General features: G+C 40.1%; 1 protein-coding gene across 1 annotated transcript; it reads right to left on the bottom strand.

Moving 5' to 3' along the window:
• Positions 1 to 1,373: 1,373 nt before the first annotated feature.
• On the bottom strand, positions 1,374 to 10,952 carry EPGN (epithelial mitogen). Its single transcript, XM_019467545.2, has 5 exons — positions 10,839 to 10,952; positions 10,173 to 10,262; positions 7,336 to 7,456; positions 6,445 to 6,597; positions 1,374 to 5,035 (listed from the first exon to the last, which is right to left on the bottom strand). The coding sequence occupies exons 1-5, from the start codon at positions 10,879 to 10,881 to the stop codon at positions 4,981 to 4,983; spliced, it is 462 nt and encodes a 153-aa protein (XP_019323090.1). The 5' UTR covers positions 10,882 to 10,952; the 3' UTR covers positions 1,374 to 4,980.
• Positions 10,953 to 16,079: the final 5,127 nt, after the last annotated feature.

Below are 16,079 nucleotides of genomic sequence, written 5' to 3' on the forward strand. Positions count from 1 at the left end.
CAGAAGCAGGCTAGGTGTGGAGAGCACACTTCTGACCAAAGCAATGGAAGCGTGGGGGACCAGCGCTCTATATCCTCTGTTTTCCAAAAGCAGCTTAAAAAGCTAGATTCTTTTTATAGGAAAATATCTTGTTCTCTAAATGTAATCTTGTTTTAAAAGAAACACCATGAAAGTCAAAGGAAATGAATCTGCAGGCTGAATCTGCTGTAGAGGCTGCGTGTTTTTCACATACCACTTTCAACCAGGGACGCGATGGAGAGATGGTCCTTAGAGTCTAACAGACAAGAATATCATGTGTGGAGGTTCCCAACAGAGTGAAATAAGCACGCAGCTGGACCAGATCACAGGTCGTTCAAGTGTCCATCCCCTGCGGAGGGTTTTTTAGTGGTGCTTCCAATTTTTGCCCCTCGCTTAGACTGCTGCCATTGGCCATCTTTCTTCAAAGTGTTCGTGGGACTCGGGGTAGGGTTGTGTGCGTGACATGGCGGGAAGGAAGTTGATGAGATTTGTCTGTGGATGGGAAAACCACTCAGTCCCCATCCCCTCACCAAACCAAGCCAGGTGTGTCCCAGTTAGGGGACCAGTGCCAGAGAACCCTTGTTCACAGCCTGGGGTCAAGTGTTTGCAAGTAACCTCTTCATCCCCTGAGTCCTGAAGATAAACCAGGGTCTATTTACAGTCCACAGTCTCTCCCTGGAACGTACATTCATCTGTCAGCGGGCACTTAAAGGCTGTTCTGGCCCCACCCTCAGGATGGTATGCATATCTTAATAATCAGCAGATGACAGCAGGGAATTTTTGTGGTTGATCCATGACCAAGGTTATTATTTCATACATTCTAAAGAAAGGAGCTTTTTTTCATTTGCATGCAAACCACTTGGGTATTATCTCTAAGCTCATCAAGAAGCCAACTATTAACATTAATATTTTCCATAACATTTAAGGAAGCATTATCAGACAGAGTTTAGATGAGGGACTTGAGCATAAGACCTACCTGGCTCAGTTCTAGGCTCTGCCACCGAAAGGCTAAAGTGACCTTGAAAAAGGAATAGCCTTTTCTCTGAGCCTCAATTCCACACAGGTGTGGATTAATTAAAATAATGCTAATAATGCTTTTCAAGCATTGTAAGTGCTCATAAGTGATTGCTATATTACACCATTTAACTTGATTTGTGAGGAGACTTAGTATTGAATCAAAATTTTCTGGTAATTTTAAAGATCTGTAGATGCCATTCTTTCCAGAAAGATGTAAAGCCTAATTACCATCCTCTTAAAGATCAAAAGCACTGCTAGTTTGATACCTGCTTGACTGCGGTCCTAACCAAATTTCAGTCTAAGTGATTTATGCTCCAATAATATCCAAGACACAAAAATTATAAAGAAAGGTCATGAGATATACTGGCGATAAGACCTGACGAAACAATGCGATTCCCCCTCGTTACCATATAATCATATTCTTAATCTTTATGGGATGTTTCTTTGGAGGCTGTGGGTGTTGCCCACAATTTGGAATATCCATCATGTTTAGTTTTGGCAGAGGAGTGAAGTAGAAGGGTAGTGCTCGTTTATTCACGTGGATATTCTCCAGGGGGCCTAGCCTTTGAATTCCGAGGAAATGAATGGCTTAGGCTCTCGTAGTCTGAACTGTGCATTCCTGAATTGAATAATTAACAGAAATTTGGAGCTGAATTTGGAAGATCTGCTTCTGAATGTGCTACTGAATAGAGCCGCACCAAGGCTTGGACAGAAATGTGGACTCACCCAGATTAGCAGTGCCAGACTCTGACAAATTAAATTTCAACACCTCCGGTTCATCTTGGCAGATGCTAGTAACCTGATGTCATGCAGCCATGATGTAAGCCAGAAAGAGTGGTATTTTGCAATAGAGAGATTCTGGTAACCCTTCCCATGAATGTGGGTTGCAGGATATCAATATTTACATCACACTACAGAGAGTTTGTTACATTTTGCAACGCAAGAAGTTAGGTGGCTTACTCATGGTCTTCTGCAGAGACAAACTGCCCTTACGTCCAACATCAAAAGCTTAGATTGCTGATGTTTGCCTTTTTATTTTCTGAAGACACTTTCTCAATTACATATAATGAATGGAAATCTCCTTGACATCACGAAAATGGACATTTCAGAATTAAAGGATTAGATTTGCATTGTGGCCAGAAACACTAAAAGATAATCTATGTTATAATTTCATCTACTTCCGGGATTATAAAAAATATAACATACAAAAAAGTAATTTCGGATGGGGTACCTGGCTGGCTAAGACAGTAGAGCATGTGACTCTTGATCTCGGGGTCGTGAGTTCAAACCCCATGTTGGGTATAGAGATTACTTAAAAAAAAAAAAAGTAATTTGGGGAAAGAAGATACAATAACAAGTAATTATAATTTTCTCTGTGAATTTACTGGCTCACATATGTTTGAAATTATGGTGTTTGCCCTCACCCTTATCATGCTCCAAATGCTAATTAATGAAGCACTTATGAATATTGATGACTTAAGGACATGTTCTCAGAGATTGAAGGGTAGATATCTAAAGAAGACAAAATGTGAAATGAATGAAATCGGTGAACACCTTATCCTGCTTGATTTAGTCAAAGGTGCCAGAAACATGTTTTCCTTACTTTCCTGAATGATCCACACCACCTAATAATTCATGACTGATAGCTGGAAATGTAATCTTGATGCCAAGGGCTTCCCTGGCAGGCTTTTCTCAGGGTCTTACACAGGAAAAAAACAGAAGATAAAGAAGTTTGCAGAACATCTTGTATTTATATGCATTGTCTCACTTAAGTCCTACTTACATGTGTAAATATTGCCATAGGAATGCCAGAGATTCCTCTCTGCAAAATGAATTCTAGGCTTCAGGGGACCAGACGATTACTTTGTATGACAGACCACCAACAGATGGCTTCTCATAAGCCACATTCTAAATGTCTGTATGGTCTCACGGGGGGGGATTTTATACTGTTAATGCACACCCTTCCACACTGAAAAACTCAGAATCCCTATTGGTTTCTGTTTTGGTTTGGGAATCTGGACATTTTAATTCTCTGTCTGGTGTTTCTTAATTTCATTTACATTGTGTTTACAGTTTAGAAATATTTATAGACAGCAGATATTTGTAACTTTTTAGGTTATCGCCTCTCCAGGCTCCAGCATTAGTTCCTCTTTCCTTTCATCAAGAGGCAGTCCTTAATTAAGCTTTATTGTCTCTTCCTGGACTCTCCCCAGCGCTTTAACACCTTTTTGAAAAGCTCGGGAAGATCATAGCTTTCTAGGTGCGGTCGCTGGAGTCACTGGGAGGAAACTTCACCTCCCCACTTTTTGGTATGATGTAACCTTTGCATACTTTGTGGGGACAAGCAGAAAATGCTGACGTGTAATTCATCGGCATTAAATTCCTTATGAAGGAAAAACAAAGCTGGCGAAATGCCTTCTATTCAAAGGAAAGCAGAATGTAAAGTTTTGTTTAGGAGCGAATGGAAAAGTCATTACAGAAGTGAAAGTCTTGTTACCATTGTAGGAACATTCACGTTTGATCCTCCTTTAACCCATCTTGTGATCAGAATTGTTTTGCTTATCTACATCGCAATGGAGAAAAAATAAGGTCCATAGTTTTAGATTGAATCCAAGAGAAAATTGGTAGATATTATTCTTCTTCAATTCCATGTTTCACTTCCTCTAAAGACAAAATTTTAAACGATTGTTTTGCAAACCAAACACTCAAATAGACACCTAAGATGATATCCGGTGGTGTGTTTTGGGGTTCGATGGGGCGTGGGGGACAGAGGTGGTGTTGAGAATAATTCCACTTGCGGGACAAATATGGAAAACTTTCTCTTGACCCACAGTCAAACTCTAAAAACTAGCAGGGCCTTGTAGAAGATAAAACCAAAGCCTGAAGAAATTAAAGGACCTGCACGAGGATAATTCTACTGATGTGGAAGAAGTATGATTAAAGAGGAAGGGACCCTAATTCCCAAGTGGGGATTTCTGTCATTGTCCCATTTTCTCTCGCTATGTGTAAATCTGCTATCAAGCGTTCAGAAATGGCGGAGAAGTTTCCACAGGTTGTCGGCTGGTGAAACAATTCCTATGTCCAATTCTTCAGTTTCTATTTCAGGGCCGAAGGTAGAATTTTATTTATTAGTAGAATTCTAGAATTTCAGGCCAAATGGATAGTCACCAGGTAATTCCACTAACAATAGGAAGAGGTGATGAACATAAACATTAGGGGACCACTGAGTCCGACACAAGGTTTTATAATCCATGCAGAAACAGAAATGTTTCACCTACTCAGGGCTCAATATCCAGATAGCTTTTAGTCATCAAAAACTCTTCAACTTATTCCACATTTCACAGATACAGGCTACACAGTGTTGTCACGAGCTGGGTATGATTTATGTTTGCCTTGGACATTCCATTTTCTTTTCCCTGGTTTAGGCTTCAGGCACTCGCTTGCATCGCTGGAGGTGCCATAACACTGACCTCATCCTAGCATTAGACACCATGAAAGCAGCATGTTTGAGACTAGGTCCGTAGCGCAGTGATCTAAACGGCCGGTGGTAGCCAGCACGTGAAGAACCCAAGCTTGGCATTGCTTTGGCTTGCTGCAAGGTTGGTAATTATTCCCGTGAAAATTCACATCTGACGTGGTCAGAAGCATGAAGCTCAGTCTTTCTGCAGTAAGAACAATAACCACACAACAACAGCAACAAACCCAGAGTAGGACTATGAACTTGACTTCTGTCACAGTAGCCTATTCACTCGATTCCCATGGCACCCTAACGATGGCAAAGTCTGAAGACCAACGTTGAAGTTTATTCTCTCATTTCATCACGATCCCAACTTCCTTTATTTTCGAGTCCAGTCAGCTTGGGAAGTTTTGTTGTTTCACTGGAAGATTTCGATTTGGGGCCCACTGATTTTTATACACACCTCACGAAAATTTCTTACGAAGGCCTCACAGTGGTCTTCCTCCAGAACAGATGTTGTAAGGTGATTTCAATTTTAGACACCTAAAAGAGAACATTGGTTTCCGTGTGAATTGGACGGCTGCTCGTATGGTTTATTGAGAATGATATATACGCTCTGGTACAACAGTTGCTCTTGGTTCCCCACCCAGGTCCCCTTTCCCCACTGGTGGGCCCATCCCCCATTGGCTATGCACGTTAACTGGCTCAGAGCCAGATCCTTCTCCAGAGGATTGCCCTTGGCCAACAGAGCACCTAGTCTGAAGATCCCTGGGAGATTCCAAGCTCTCACCTCCTTTCCCATGCTACCCGTACCCTTTCCCATACTGCTACCCATGCTTGATGACACAGGGCACTAAAACCAAGATCCCTCACCTTCTTGGGAAAGGTCTACTGTGCCATCCATATCCTAGATCTCCCTGTGGAATCCAGCTGAGGCCACGTCTTTGCTCACTGTCTTCCTCTGCTCTGGTTTTCCTGACTCCATTACAGGGTTCACCTTTAGAGTACACCCTCAGCCAATGACTTGCACAAGAATCCCCATCTTAGGTTTTGCTTCTAAGGAACTTGACCTCAGACAGCCGTCTTGTTAGCATTAAAAGGCCTGACTTCCTTCCCCCCCCCCCCCCATTCTTGGTCTCTTAGGTAATTGATGTAACAGATTTTATCTCAATTTATCTACAATTGACATAACAGAGGTTATTCTAAGATACAGTTATTAAGCAAGCAAACCTTTTCTTATTTTGCACACTCAGTCTTGGTCATTTTAAAAACGACAACTTACTTAGTAGGCTACAACAAAGGAAATGTGTTTGCGCTTTTTCCTCTAATGTATCTCACATTATTTCTTGACTTTTTCCAAGTTACATGGATTTCAGAAAAAATCACCAGTGTGGATAAAATAGAAATTAGAACACACAAGTAACTTACACTTGTGGATCAAGCTTATTGTCTTAGGTTTTTAGCAGTAGACAGAATCTCCTGTATAAACACTCAGCGGATGTCTGAAACGAAAGTGCCCCATGTTTGTCATCCATTTTCATTCATTTAATACTCATTTCTAGAATTGTTCGTTCAACACATATTTGCTGGGTGTCTACTGTGTGCCAGACATGGTATTTATCACTGATACATAACTGTGAACAAGATACACTTAATCTCTACTCTTGTGGGGCTTGCTGTCCTCCTTACTCATGACTTCGACGTAGGCAGAGAGAGACGAGGTTGAAGGGAAACTGTAAATTGGAGCTATTCTATTGCAATTGCAGGTAGATTTTTACTGCTTGTCTATGTTTAGAAGAAAAAGCCCCAAAACAAATCTATGTAGGAAGTTGTCAAATTTGCCGCCATTTTTCACTAAAAAATTATACATGTCAGTGTTTGGTACGATGTAGGGGCTCAATAAATATTCATTAAGTGAACAAGTGCCCAGTGACTTCATATTTTTTTCATACCTCTTTGTTATGTAGCAGTAAAAAATAGCAAGAAAACCACTTAATAATAATCCAACACCAATCCCAATTGCAATGTATTTTTCATAAGAATCCACAGCATATGAAGTTAAGGTCAAGTGTTCACACCTTTCTCCAGTATAACCAGTAAAACACCTTTAAAGAAAAAAAAAAGAAAAGAATGTATAATTTGAAAACTCAGAGTGATAGAAATTCAAAGAAATGGCCAATTTCAAAGAATGACACATTTCAATAAAAAGTAAGTAATTTAAAGAGGAAAACACCAAATGGAAGCCAACTGTTAAATGTATCGAAGAAGCTACGTATTTTACAATAATCAATTCATTAAAGCCCCATAGTAATGTAACTTCCCTCATTGGTAGAAGGGAAAGGTAGCTGCTTGCATGAGTTGATCCAGAAAATTATTAACCTACTCTTTCGTAGGAGATTGCCCAGAAACCAATGATCATAAAAATAATACTTATTGTTCTAGAACTTTATATTCCTGAAGTGTTTTTGCTATAGTCTATTTCATCTCATCCTGTAATCAACCCCGTGATCAACTCAGAATCCTCTTTGCAGGTTGCTAAAAACACACGTTTGCATTCAGGAGTCTTGAGGTAGGGCATAAGCTTCTGCATTTCTGACAAGCTCCCAGATTACACAGAAGCTGCTAATGTGGGAACTGTATTTTTGAGTAATGTGGGTTAGGTAGTTTGGAAAAAGACACCTTAGATATTCAAATATAGTGAGTCATGTTCAGATGATGTACCCTTTTTACAAGATAAGAGAGAGGTGTGTGGAAATGTACTAGGTGAAACACATAGAAACACTAGGTGAAACACAAATGCATCTCCTCCCATCTCTAGGACTTGGAAAGTTCTTTGCAATTACCTGCAGATGGCTTTTTCCAGCTCATGGTGAAATGCACAAACACCATTGATGCAGTAACTATTGTGGTCTTCCAGGCAAGGATGTGAGAACTTCAAGGCTATGGGCCCTTCTGTGTAGTCAGCTAGGAGAAGGACATACAATATGAACAGATGAAGGGGGTCACACTTTTATAGTAGGTTTGTTACACACGTGTAAAGAGACCTTTAATTTGAAGAATATTCTTTGGGTGCTCTGCCATTTAAACTACTGGCTGATTCCAACCGCAGGCTATATTCACAAAGGTTAGGTTAATATCATTTGGACACATCACTAATTAGGGGATGTAGGTGGATTGATTGTTCTATTCTCTAGAAGCTACATAATAAGGTAGAGAGACAAGGTGGCCAAAAGGTGGCAGCATTGATTCTCATTTTAGCAGGATGTGTTGAGCAAGTCTCCCCAAAAGTATGCCCAAATGCGAATAAACGTAGAAGATCGCACCCAATTTTTTATTCTCCCCTTTACACCCGAGAGTCAGCACTTAGGAAACTTGGATTTACAGAGCTAATGAACTTGATTTCTCTTCATTCCCCAAAGAAGACGAGAATTGCCTGCTTCTTCTTCTGTGGACTACCACTGAGAAGGTAACTGAAAAGGAAGCACTTCAGTGCCGCATTTCAGAAGAGGCATTGTTATGACCTATACAAGAACCAGAAACAAGTTATGGCTCAAGCTTCACATAGTTGAGACAACATCTTTGAATATTAATTGGCAATTTTACTCAGTTAAAGATACATTACGAGACAGTGGGAAATGCCCTAGAAACAGAATGAGAAAATCTGGGTTTTGACTTCTAACACTGTGCAAATGACCACATCTGGCAAAACTTTTGTGCTCAAGTGTCCAGAAGCCTCTGCATGGGAAGCTTCCTCTTGGGAAGCTGTGTTTTGGCAAAACGAATACATTTCAGGGTGTTTACTCCTCATCCCCTGATATACTGAAGACATATACTTATGCCATCCTTGGGGTATATTCAGTGGAGATGACACTTGGTTAAAGCTGCACAATTGGGTCCTTTTTGGTAAAAATTTAATTACCGATCTTCAAATTTGTCCCAGGCAGAATCAGTAGTGTTTTATTTTGTCGTTATTATGAATAAACATACCTCTCCGTCTTTAGTTATCATGTTATATCATATTTGCCTTTGCTAAGTAGATTCACAGAATCCTACTTATTTGTTTCAAGGGGAAAAAATCTAAAAAGGCATGTATTTTGTATATTGAAAATACTAAATCTTAGGTACTAAGCCACCAATAAGACACTGTGTCATATAACTCCATGTCGATTAAGAACACACAATATTACCTTAAAATTTGCCTTTATCTTGTTGAGTGTGGTGTTGTGAATCTAGCGTCTCATTTTAATAATTAACTCTCAGCCCGTGAGAATTTCCCATGATAAACTGGGCTAGGTTCTTCCTGCTTCAAGACTAAATTAATTGAATTAGCCAAGCCTGAACCAGGATTTGCTAGGAAATGTGAGAACTGGAAGATACCTCCAAAGAAAGAATGTGCCAGACAGACTCCTCTTTCCTCTAAAAAGAATATTAGTTTTAAGTTTATGAAAAATTTCCTAAGACACTGGATGCAGATGTTTGGGGTAAATTTAAAAATGGACAAACTGAGGTTCTCTACCAAGAAAGCAAAGGACAACTGTAGAGATGATGTACTTGATCCCCTGTTTTCCATTATTACTATCTGTAACATGGAAATCTTGCCTTGCATTTCATTTTTAAGGACGTAAGAAGGTGGTGCTGTGTGCACTGTTCCTAAGTCAATCACTGAGAGGAAAGTCTACTTGAATTTTCTACCGTATTATCTTCCAATGAAGGTCTTTTCCTCTTTGCTCAGAGGCTCAGAAGACATGAAGACGTTGGCTAAAAATGATCCTAAAGCTCACACGGAGTTTGTTTTGCAAACGGATAGACATTTAAAACTCAAACTGGCAAAATATTTTAAGTAAATGTTTTAATTTAAAATTATTGGTAAAATGAGGCATGTTGAAATATTACTATCTTTCATATTCAGAAACAAAGTATCTGACATGATCTTCTTTTATTTGCCTGGCTCTGAGCATAAGCTATGGCGTTTCCTCTGTCCTGTCACATCACCAATTTTCACAAGAGGCGGTGGTGATTTGGGTGAGAATCATAACCACCCGGTACACAGGTCTTGGCAGGTAACAAACCTTCCAAGTTCACCTCTGAGAGTTCAAACAGGTTCAAAAAAAAATACTGATGCTCAACAGCAGCCAGAAGCTATTCTAATAATAACAGTAATAGCAATAATACAGGAAAAGAAACACACCATCACCATAACAACAAAAATTGGGTACACATGATTAGGAAACAGAGCATATGTTAAAACAACAACAAAACCCCCCCAAAACAAAACAAGAAAAATGATCTTTCCAAAGATGGATTAAGTCTTCGCCTTGTCCTAATTTCTTCGGCTGCAAAGTCATAGTCACAGATTAAAATATGATACCAAAATATCAGTCATCAAAAATGCCCAAATGGGGACAAACTGCCTCGGGACACATATGGATTATTGGGGACGAAGCTGGAGTCAAGCAGAAGGCAATTTTTAAAAGGCATGTCTTTGCTCGCACTTTTACCTGTCACTTCTATTTAACAGCATCCTGCTTAGAGAGTTGAATGTCTAATAATAAAATACACATTAAAAGATTTCCAGTGTTGCTTTTGATCACAATCCAAATTTCTCACAAAAGGTAAAAAAAAAAAAAAAAAAAAAAAAAAAAAGAAATTCACTGAAAATACAAAAGTGTGAAGAAAATACCTTCTGTTTTGTTAACTGTCCAGTTACTTTGCTGGGTTGTGTTTGAAGGTGTTCCAGTCACGGCTGCCTCTTCAGTCAATGCTGTCATTGCTATATGAAGGGGTGGGGGGGGGTGGGGTGGGGGGGGGTGGGAGGGAAAGCATGTTTAGCAGGTGAGCCTCCTTCTATGTGTAAGCAACAGATGGAAAGTTATGGACAAGCAACAGATCAAAAGTGATTCTTATTCTCACTTTTGTTCTTTTCCCCATGGATGTACATTTGAAAACCATAACCTGATTAGGACAGTTTCCTGACAGTTTCTCATCCATACCTATTTCCCCGACTACCTTATCATTCCAGAAAATAGAAATACATTCATTTTTAAGAGCACGTGGATTCATTTATATACTAATTCAATCGCAAGGATGCTATGGCATAGTGGTTAAAATGTATCAACTGCTCTTCGGTTACAGAAAGCAAACATACAGGTCTCAAAAAAGGGGGTAGCATAATCTGTTAAGAGTCTGTATTACATAATAAAACTCAATTAATTCACAGATGGCTTGTGCTGTTCTTTGTCGTGAAGAACGCCGGTTAAAAGCCAACTTCTCACTAAAACAGAGAGAACAAATCCTATTCATAGTTTACACCGATACAAAATTAACAAGACAAAAACAAACTTCCTACCTTTGAATAAAAGATAGACTGATATTGGCACTCCGAAAGCCATTTCCAGCTGTTGTTAAACAGTATCTTTCTTATCCTCCCAGACTGACGGGTGGAAGGTTTTTATTGAGCTCTCCCGAGTCTTTCTTGCATTTATATTTCATGAAGCGTCACCTGCCGTTCTTACCAATCAAAAAAATATGTACTTTTGGCAGGAGCTGTAGGTAAAGCCCTTGAGGCGCTCACACACTTATTTAGGATACCTGTGTTATCTAGCAATGTGATCAAGTTTTCTTTTGAAACACTGGTTTCCTGTTACCTGTGGGCATAATCGTGTATGTAAAAGTACTTAAAACAACAAAAAAGAATCTAAATTCAGGAAAGGCCCCATTGCTGGGAACAGAATTGTACCAAGCTCCAAAGTTACTAGGGATTTACATAGGATGCCAACAAGGGGGAGTTCTGATAATTTGCAAACCAGGAAACAGCATAACCTGTAAATGAATCAAACATCTCTGAAACTGCAGTCAGTTACACCACCTCTCAGTACAGACTGTGTTCTATCGCAAATCAAGATATTTTGTAATTTAGCCGCGGGGGCGGGGGGGGGGGGAATTAAACTTGTGTTAAAAACAGAGGATTAATATTCCATTTTATTTTTTGCTACTCCATGTTGCTATTTTCAAGCTCTGTAAGGACAATTATTTTTAATAGCATAACATTTGCCTTTATGTCATTCTGCCATTTAAGATTTTTCGAATAAATGGAATGTGCTACCAATCTCCTTAGGACTACAATGCTCCAATTTGTGTTCCAATGATTAGGCTAGATAGAGCCAGTAAAGTACCAAGATGATGGTGATGATGATGTCTCCACTAAGATAAACTATTTAGGTTTTGATTTTTTTTTTTTAACGTTTATTTATTTTTGAGACAGAGAGAGACAGAGCATGAACGGGGGAGGGTCAGAGAGAGTGGGAGACACAGAATCTGAAACAGGCTCCAGGCTCTGAGCCATCAGCACAGAACCTGACACGGGGCTTGAACTCACCAACCGCGAGATCATGACCTGAGCTGAAGTCGGACACTTAACCGACTGAGCCACCCAGGCGCCCCAAAATATTTAGGTTTTGTATGTCTAGTGAATAAAAATTTTTATTTGTTTTTTTACTTTTTAGAGAGAGAGAGAGAGGAGTGTGAGTTGGGGAGAGGGGCAGAGGAAGAGAGAGAGAGAATCCTGAGCAGACTCCACACTCTGTGCAGAGCCCAAGGCGGGGGCTCAATCCCACGACCCTGGGATGGAGACCTGTGCCGAAATCAAGAGTTGGACGCTCAATTGACTGAGCCACCCACAGGTGCCCCCAATGAATAGAAAGTGTTAAATTCAACACAACATTCAAATTGTTCTCACTGTTAATCTAGCTGTAATTATGAAAGTGCCATTTTAACGGCCAACACATGTGATTATTGCTATTAGATTTTGTGACTGTAGGAGCTTCCCATAAATTTTCACCTGCCCCAGATTATTATGAAGAACTTATGTAAATGTGTTGTACTGTGGTGTGCTTTTTCACCAGGAATTTCAATTGCTCATGTTTTCGGTACCTTGAAAACCCGTTTAAGATAGGTTACCACTTGCATTGTGTCCATCCAGCAAATTTGGTTTACCAGAACAGATTTGTTTTGCTATTGAAATATGAATTTGGCTTTAGAAATCACACAAGAATGAGCTTGTTGAACTCATTATAACTTGGGCAATCACCACAGGAGTCATCATTTTAAAGTTAAAAGAAGATACAGCACTCGGCTCACTTTAAATGGGCCTGCATTTTGTATTTCTACTTTTGTGGGTTTTTTTTTTTTTTAACGTGATTATTAAGATAATTTCCGGATACATGTTTTTCCCGGGACAATAATATTTGAGTTATAAATCAAATAATCATGCTCGGCACCTCTGGTGTGAATTTAAGATGAAAACATTTACAAGGGGTTAAAGAAGCCATTAGAACCAATAGCAGTTTTTGGAGGGAGATGCTAGGCCCAATGTGAAATATCTTTATTTGTAAGGTTGGGATATAGGACTACAGCCATCTTGGTTATAACCGTTAACTGGAGTTTGCATAGAACTTTGTGTTTTGCAGGGTTTTCACGCACATCTCGAGTATTTCTTCAGTGGTCCTGGTCCCAGTAAATTCAGTGCCTAACATATAGCATGTACCTAATGACTCCATCTTGAGTGAATAAAATAATAAGCAGTAGGCCTTCTATCTAGTCCCTTGTGACAACTGAGGAATGGAGACCCGAAAGAATTAAGTGACTTACCAAAGGACATGTCCTAGAGTCAGGACTGGGATCCATGTTCAGATTCCAGATCACATGTCCTTTCTATTTTCCCAGCCGTGTTCTCTGGTAGGAATCCATAGACTGATCCCAGAGAAATTCTCTGAATTATGTCCTAAAATCAAACCTGAAATAAGTTACCTCTATCCTAAGAATCTAAATATGAAATGAACTGTGACTTTCATTCACATTTGGGCTGAGAGGCGTGGACCATGCTCTTTCCTGATGTTTCCCCGCTCCAGTGAATCAGGCCATATAACACAGGCCTACCACTTTATTGAAGGCTCATAGCAGAAAATAGCTCTAGTCACCTCACATGGATCTTTCCTCCAGGACTCATACTGATGGATCCCACTTACACTCTCTTCAGGAGAGTCTCCTGCCTTGGCTTCTTCAGTCTCCTCACAAAAAGTCCTTTCCCCAATCCTGAAGAATGGGGAGATGGGTATTGTAAGGTGGCCTTACTGATGCCTTCATTCATTCTTGACACACAATGGATCAGGTTGGAAAGAGAAAGGGGAAAGAAGGCTAAGCACTTCAGCACCCCACCATCAATTTTCCCTCCTTCCATTTTTTCGGTCTTTTTAATTTATTCATCTCTCTCCTCTTGTCATACCATCTCTGAAAGTGTCTTCTCTTCCCCGCCCTTCCTTTCTTTCCCCTCCTTTCCCCTCCCTTCCTTCCCTACTCCTCCCTTCCCCTCCCTTCCTTTCGTTTCTTTCCCTCTCCTTTCCTTTCCTTTCTTTTTTTTTCTTTCTTTCTTTCTTGCTCTTTCACTAACTCCACCAAAATCTGTTGCTAGACATTGGCAGGAAATGCTCATCAGGCCATTGTTTTCTCTCTCTCTCAACTCATTCTGTTCATTCTCATGGATGCAGTTGTCATTCATTCAATCATTCATTTATTCATTCATAAAATATTGAATGCCCACAACATCCATGGCCCTGGGCTGGGTGTGATGTTAGCAAGAAAACTGGACAAATCATTCATGGACTCTCACCTCAAGGACCTAAAGGGAGTTAAGAAAGGCACAGACATAACTACAGGACTGGGTAGGAACTGATAAGTGCCATGACTGTGTGCAGAAATGGCTATGAGAGTTCAGGGATGGGATTGAGGCAAATTCTCAAGGCAGTTTCATGGACAAGTTTCATGTGAATTTTAAATATCAAGTGAGATTTAGATGTGTAATAAGAGAGAAGATTCCAGGTGGGGGAGGGCACTGACGGAGGCAACATGGTGGAATGAAAAGAGTGAGGTCTAGCTCCCATCATCCCAGACCTTGCTTCGAATTCCAATTCCACATCTACTCTCCATTTAGCTCTGGCCAAGGCTTTTTAATAACTCCAAGGGTCAACTTCCTCATGTATAAAATAGAGATTGTCAATAACAACAACAACAAAAGTAAAGCATTTAGCACATGATGGTGCTCTCTTAAGGAGAGCTTTTATTACCAAACAACAGTAGAAAGACACAAGCTATGTATAATGGTCAAGAAGATCAGAGTTTAGTGATGAACACACTTCACGAAGTCCTGAATTTTCATCACTAGTCATGAGTTCTTATTCTCTTCCCAGACTGATGTTAAGTCAGGGCTTCTACTTCTGGATTCTGTCATCACCTCACACTCAACGTGTCTTAAAGTGAACATATCTCTTCTCCAACATCAGCTCCCCTTTACAACTTCCTCGGGTTAACCAAAGAAAACATCTTCCAGGCTCTAATTACAATTCTCCTAACTTATGAAACATGGTCTGAATTATCCAGCCTGTCTCTAATCAATCTCTGCATACTTATCCAGCTGTATTTCCACCACTCTCTTAACCTCTCTAACACACACTTTTCATTTTAGTCTGACTGTGACTCTTGCTTTCACACATACACACACACACACACACACATATATGTATATATCTGCTAAACCCCTTCTCACCTCTATCTTTGTATTACTATTTACCCCCCTTAATTCTTCAGGGTCCTTTTTACAGATAGTTGCAGAAGAAAGTTACTTCTCCAAAGCTCCTCTACATGGCTAACATATGTCTACCTTTTATGCACCCCAAATATCCATAAATAAGGTCATGGTACAAATGAACCAACTTCATCTCCTTTATGTGTTGACAAAGGCTTCCTTCTTGACTGTACTTTAATCAGTCGCCTGTGAGTCCTCTTCTCAACCAGGCCTGCTGAGCCCAGTTGTAGCAAAGGATTCTGCTAAGTGAGTTTATAGAGACCCCCCCCCCCCCAACCCTATATATTATCAAGTTCCCCATGTTCCACCCTTGATATCTGGCCCGCCTTTAGCAAGAATCCTGGTAAGCTAGTTTAGCAAGAATCCCCCCACCCTTGAAATCTAGTCAAGTTCCTCTTATAGTAATTTTGTACCTACTGATCCCTCTGCTCATTGGATATAGATCCATAGCTACCTTTGCTGTATTTGGAGCTCAATTCAATCTTCTCTGTTGCAATAGTCTTTTTTCTTTCAGTGTTTATTTATTTTGAGGGGTGGGGAGGAAGCACAAGTGGAGGAGAGGCAGAGAGAAGGAGAGGCAGAATCCCAGGCCCACTCTGCACTATCAGCACAGAGCCTGATGTAGGGCTTGAACTCACGAACCGTGAGATCATGACCTGAGCCGAGATCAAGAGTTGGATGCTTAACTGACTGAGCCACCCAGGCGCCCCACAATAGTCTTGATCCCATTACAATAGTCTTAGATAAAGTCTTCCTTACTATTTTTAACAGATGTCAGAATAATTTTTCTTTTACGGTATTTTAGTCTCTAGAAAGTCTCACTCCTGGATTTTAGCCCAGCCAAAGGGTAAAAACCTTCCAAAATTAATTCCTCTTGCACTTTGAGGGTTTGAGGCAGTACTCTCAAAACCACAGACTTCACCTTTTCCCATGTACATGTATTTTGGGTCA

The sequence above is a fragment of the Panthera pardus genome, unplaced genomic scaffold, assembly GCF_024362965.1.
Source record: "Panthera pardus isolate Hobbes unplaced genomic scaffold, ASM2436296v1 HiC_scaffold_13, whole genome shotgun sequence".
In the NCBI taxonomy this organism is placed as follows: domain Eukaryota; kingdom Metazoa; phylum Chordata; class Mammalia; order Carnivora; family Felidae; genus Panthera; species Panthera pardus.